Here is a 6,000-nt window from a genome sequence, read left to right as displayed (position 1 = left end):
TGGGCATTTCAGAAATGATATTCCTCCCCCAACTACCCCCGTCAAAATAAAATGAATCCAGCCAGCTCCTGCTGTGTGTCCTTAAATCCATTCCCTCTAGCTTCGCTGGTTTGAAAGCCTGTACCCTAGAAGGGGCCTCCTGCATTTGCTGGCAACCCTGCTCAGTCTGATCGCCACAGATAGTGCTTTGGAGTGAAAAAAAGGGGGAAAAACCCTCTCCTTGGAGATTTCAAAACAGATTCGACCAGCTTTCAAGTCTGTGCACTTGCGGAGTGGCAGGGTTTGGGGAAGAGGGGTAGGGGACTTGGGGTGTGGGTGTTTGTCATAAACAAATAGCAACAGAATTTATGTCTATATAAATTTGGGTTTCCCTTGGCATGTCTGGTGTCTTTCTCCCTGGCATCGAGGGTGGGTGCTGTGCAAGCCTGACTTCCCTCACACTTTTGCTCGGGGGTGTGTATGTGTGATGGAATTGAGGAGGGGGTTGCTGTGTTTTTGATCTGATTCACTTGACAGATTATTTGAATCCAGCCCACCTTTCCGCACATGTCAAACAGATGGGATCATTGTTAAAAGCCTTGAGAGAGCCGAGGCTGAGCGGTGGGTAAGGCAGGGAGGGGGAAGAGAGGAGGGGGGCCGAGGGAGGGAGGGGGCACCTTCTAGTAGCTTTGTGTTTTTCACACATTGGAACTGACAGGAGCCCTTCTTCTCCGTGGGGGTGTGTGTTGCGGGTATGGGGCTGATGAGGGGTGGGATGGAAAGGAGAGGGAGGTGGGGTGTTGGTGGGCAGGGTTATGATGTCACAGCAAAAGTTACAACAGGAGGAAAACACAGAAATGGTTCAACATTTTTTTTTTTAACTTGGGACTGCCAAGAGCTGAAGGAGAGTGGTGAGCAAAGGAATGAAGGGAGAGAGAGAGAAACTAAACTGGAAGCTTGAGTTTTGTGTAGCTTCTTGAAACCTTATGAATGGATTGCTAGAAGCTGAGAGCCAGGAGAGACCTATAGGGGATGCAAGATCCCTTACACATTAAAAGGGGGAGAAAAGCAGGCGGAATTCTTCTTCCTGGCTGTGTTATCCCTCCTTCCTGAAATGAATGGTAGGAAACCTTTTTCTGAGGGTTATGGGGTGGCATGCGGGAGGGGGAAGTTTACTTCTTTTCTTACCTGAGTATCTTCCCTTTACTTGAACTAAACCTCCTGTCTTCCTTCCCTCCTTTCTTTTCTGCTCCCTCTCTCTGTCTCCCCTCTGCTTTCCTGGCTTTCTTTATACCCCCCTCCCCAGAGCCCTAATCTTTATTCTTGAGCTGCTTCAGAAAGAGAGGGAGAGAGAGAGAAAACTGAGTCAAAAGTGAAGGGAAGGAAGAAGGGCAGTCTAGGATTGAGGGGTATCTGCTTAGTAATAGCCACGTGCCTGAGTTGATATCTTCTTGGGGGACTTGCATCGAGGCTCCAGTGGATGCTACATAAGGAAACAGGACATACTGGGAATGAAGTGTTTAAGATACAGCATTTATAATGCAAACAAGTCAGTTCTTAGTTGGGGTAGAGGAGTTTAGAAGATGATGAGGAGACTCAAGGCAGAAGAGGCAGTGTGATCTTACTCCAGAGTATGTGGACTGCATGTTTTAGATGTGGGCAACACAAGCAGTGACTTTAAAAGTGTAAGTGATTTTTCTTATTATGTGAATGAAGGACACAATGCGTTTCTCTACTGTTTCATACCACCTGCGGTCAGACATCCTTACTTGTGTTAAGAATTCAGAACCATGCCATGTGTTTGTCCATGTATACATGTATGTATTTCTGTACATGCACATGCTTTTGGGGGGTGGGGACCCTTTGAGAAAGCCTTTATCGAGGCATTTAGGCAAACATTGCATAGGTTAAAATTATGACATTTTCTTCCCCATCCTTTCTATCCATTTCAAATCAATTGGAAACATGGTTGCTTGGGTCTAGCTGTTCATTTTGGTAAATTACTTATTTTGAACATCTCATTTGTTTATTTGCTCACTCAGCATATGGTGACTTTTAGTAACTTGAGATTGAGAAACTTCTGAGATAAAAAGAAGATCTATGTAGTATGAATTCATGGCATTTCCATTTAATACTTCTCACAGCAGGATACTTGATTTCTCCTTTCTCCCATGTCCAATTTAAAGTGAATTTAAGATATTGTTCTTTTAAATCCCAAATGATTGATCAAAGTGAGAAAAAATACTTCATTTGTTTTGTTTGTGACAAAACAAAAGAAAGATACAAGGGATCCCTGAAAGGTTAGTGTGGGCTTGTTAGGCAGTAGGTAGATCTGTTCACAGTAAGTGTGTGTGTGTGTGTGTGTGTGTGTGAGAGAGAGAGAGAGAGAGAGAGAATACACACAGAGAAGAGTACTCCAAAACAGTATTGATTCTTTGCTATTGATTGTGTAGGCTGCGGCTGCTGAAAGAGAAAGCCCGAGATGTTTACTGGGGAAACCAAGAGTAGTGTCTGTCCCCTGTGCCTTGGTGAGGTGGGGAGGTTTTCAGGAGGAAGGAGGGGACAGGGAGGAGTAGGTGGAGTGATGCATTGAACTTACTAGCTTTGACATCATCATTGTCTTTAAATGAAAAACAAAACTAAACAAAACAAAACAAGAAGATATCTACAGGCAGAGAGAAAGGGAACCAAGGGGAGCAGGAGAGACTGGAGAGAATAGGTCCCCTGAAGTATATACTCTTCTTTTTGCTCTTTTCCCGATCTTCCCAGGAACCCATAAGACTCCCAGAAGGTGAAGTTAAGAGCTCCCAGACTCATAAGGTTATTAGAACAGCAAACTGGCACCCCAAAGAACTTTACGGAGACTTGCAACCTACCAACAAGTTGTATGAGGGATTAAAATCCTTCAACAACCAACAACCCCAAGCATCAAACTGAAGGAAACATTCTAACCCTCACGGACAGACTGGAAGCTGGATGGGGACCTGACTGAGGACATCTGGAGAATGAAAGTTAAGTACCAGCTTGGATTTTTGTGCCCCTAGATTATTTTTGCATTTTAAAATAAGAAGCATCAAATTGCATGTTTCTGTGTAAAAGTTCTAGCAATTTGTTTTAAGGTGAACTTATTTTGGCTTAAGGACTACAAAAAGAGAAGGTAATTCACAGGGAAGGAAGAAGAGAAAGAAATGAAAATTAGAGAATAAGATTATTTTGAATGACTTCAGGTAGCGAAGAGTGTTTGTTTGTGAGTGTGTATTTGAGACACTTGGCTCATGCCTGTGGGTCTCTCTTCTACTATCAGTGAGGGGAGGGATTATTGAAGAAGAAGGAAAAAAAAAAAAAAGAAATCTGAGCTTTCTGGGAGGAAATTCAAAGGAACCAAGAGAAATTAAGTTCGTTCTGCAAGGACTAAAATAGAGCAAGAGGAGAGAGGTCAAGGGAGAAGCGTGCAGGAAGCACACGCGCCGGGGAGGCATAGAAGCCACTCTGGCAGAGTGGCCAGCACAGGTAGCCAGCAGAGGCATTCTTGGGGCTATTTGAAAAAGTTTGGTCTGTGAACAAAACAGTTTCCCTGGTGACTGCAAATCCATTGCTAGCTGCCTCTTTCTCATCTGCCCATCACTCTGGTGTGGTACCCAGAAGTTGACTTCTGGTTCTGTAGAAAGAGCTAGGGGAGGTATGATGTGCTTAAATATCCTAAGAATAAGCCTGGCGATTTTGGCTGGGTGGGCACTTTGTTCTGCCAACTCTGAGCTGGGCTGGACACGCAAGAAATCCTTGGTTGAGAGGGAACACCTGAATCAGGTGCTGTTGGAAGGAGAACGTTGTTGGCTAGGGGCCAAGGTTCGAAGACCCAGAGCTTCTCCACAGCATCACCTCTTTGGAGTCTACCCCAGCAGGGCTGGGAACTACCTAAGGCCCTACTCCGTGGAGGAGCAGGAAATCCGTCATACAGGACGCAGCAGACCAGACACTGAAGGAAATGCTGTGAGCCTTGTTCCCCGAGACCTGACTGAAAATCCAGCAGGACTGAGGGGTGCAGTTGAACACCCACCTGCCCCATGGGTAGAGAATAGTCCTACTGGGCAATCTGAGCTGCTGGGAGATGATGACACTTATCTTGGCAATCAAGGATCCAAGGAGTCTCTAGGTGAGGCTGGGACTCAGAAAGGCTCAGCTGTGGCTGCCACCACTGCCACCATTTTCACAACCCCGAAGGAACCCAAACCAGAGACCCAAAGGAGGGGCTGGACCAAGTCCAGGCAGCGTCGCCAAGTGTGGAAGAGGCGGGCAGAAGATGTGTGGGGAGACTCCGATATCTCTTCACATTTCCAACCTTGGTCCAAGCATTCCCTTAAACACAGGGTCAGAAAGAGTCCACCAGACAAAAGCAACCAAAATGGTGGAGAGGACTCCTACCGGGAAGCAGAGACCTTTAACTCCCAAGTAGGACTGCCCATCTTATACTTCTCTGGGAGGCGGGAGCGGCTGCTGCTGCGTCCAGAAGTGCTGGCTGAGATTCCCCGGGAGGCGTTCACAGTGGAAGCCTGGGTTAAACCGGAGGGAGGACAGAACAACCCAGCCATCATCGCAGGTAACACCCCTCTCCTGGGCTTTCTGAGATCCTGAGGGTTTGGCTGGCTTTATTTCTGACAGGTTAGATATAAGGAGCGAGGATGGGAAGGGGACCCAACAGGAAAGCCAGAAAGGGCTAGCCAGGGAGAGGGGGAAGGGCCGTTAGTAATCAGCCCAGCAGGATTCCAGACACCATCAAAAAGGAGATAGTGACTCTAGCCATATCAGCCTCTGTACCTTGTATTGATCTCATGTCCTTCTATACATTGTGCTTGCACTTAGGAGACTTTAGCTCTCTTACCTCTGTTTGAAGTCATAGAGCTCCTTGGTTCTTTGCCCAAAGAGAAGGGGTTTCACACTCCATTGCTGGTAGACCAATATGAAATACCCAGGCAACCTTGAAGACAGATGAGAATCCAAGGACCTGAGCAATGAGTCACGCCTGGGCTGGTCCAGGCGGTGAGGAAACAAGGCTGCTAGGTACACAGCTGTCAGGTCCTGCCTGGATTCCTTTTCTCTGAGTGCCCTGGATCTTGGCAGAAAGTTACCCTCTGGTCCAGGTCCTGGAGTTCCCTTCACTTTGTCCCAGCAATCATGTGTCCAGCTTAGGAACAGTAGGGCCCACTGGAAAAAGTGAGCACTTATAAGCCAAGATCCCGACTTCTAGGCCTGCTGTTGTAACGACCTAAAAAATGAAACCTGTATAACTCCATGGTTTTGATCAGGAGCACTTGCCTGGGAACATGACCCACATTTGTTTTCCACTATACACAGATCTTGGTTTTCATGGAGAGTCACCCAGAAGGGCAAAGAAAAATTAGGTTAAGAGTAACTGTTTCCTGTTGCCTTACTGGGAAGGTTGTAATGAAGCAAGGGGTCATGGATTAGACATGATATTTCATCATTTAGTACCTTATCCTTTTGAATTCCCCATGACAGAACCTAACACAAAGCAAGGTGCATAGTAGAACCATATAATCTATCCACAGTGCCCTTTCATGTTTTCCAGTTCCATTATATTGATAGGGAAACTGAGGCAATAAAAGGCATGCAATGCAGGCTGGGAATAGAACTCCAGGACACTTGAATTGCTTGAAAAATTTCCAAATTAAGAAAAAATTCTCAGGTTACTGGTTGCCTGCAAGAAAGTTTCAGAAAGAAGGAAAGAAGTTGGCAAGGAGGGAAGTTCTTTCAAGGGGGGTGTTGCTGGAACATCCCTTCCGGACACTCTGTCTCCCCCTCTTTGGCTGTGATTTCTTCTTCGGAAGCTGGGATTCCCAGACACTGAGCATCCTCAAGTCTTGTGGTTTTGCTGTATTTTATTTTTGGGTGGGAGAGGGGGTGGGGAAAGGGGAGAAAGAAGGGTTGGGCTGTAAGTTAGGTGGGGAAGAGAAAGAGTAGAAGGAAATCCTTATTCTGGGGCCAAATGGAAGAAATAATGAG

At 46.2% G+C, this 6,000-nt stretch overlaps 1 protein-coding gene across 2 annotated transcripts in view; it reads left to right on the top strand.

Moving 5' to 3' along the window:
• The first annotated feature begins 847 nt into the window (after positions 1 to 847).
• Positions 848 to 6,000, top strand: part of PAPPA2 (pappalysin 2) — a 298,413-nt gene continuing 293,260 nt past the window's right edge. Inside the window, exons 1-2 of one of the 2 annotated variants that reach the window (XM_050766967.1) lie at positions 848 to 1,100; positions 2,749 to 4,576. In XM_050766967.1, coding sequence (XP_050622924.1) covers positions 3,661 to 4,576 — 916 coding nt within the window. In that variant the 5' untranslated portion in view covers positions 848 to 1,100; positions 2,749 to 3,660. Of the gene's footprint in view, positions 1,101 to 2,620; positions 4,577 to 6,000 lie in introns of those variants that run through there. The other variant, XM_050766964.1, reaches the window with a different exon arrangement.

This window comes from Macaca thibetana, chromosome 1, assembly GCF_024542745.1.
Source record: "Macaca thibetana thibetana isolate TM-01 chromosome 1, ASM2454274v1, whole genome shotgun sequence".
In the NCBI taxonomy this organism is placed as follows: Eukaryota; Metazoa; Chordata; class Mammalia; order Primates; family Cercopithecidae; genus Macaca; species Macaca thibetana.
The sequence above is the reverse complement of the archived record's forward strand: the minus strand, read 5'-3'. Positions and strand labels throughout refer to the sequence as shown.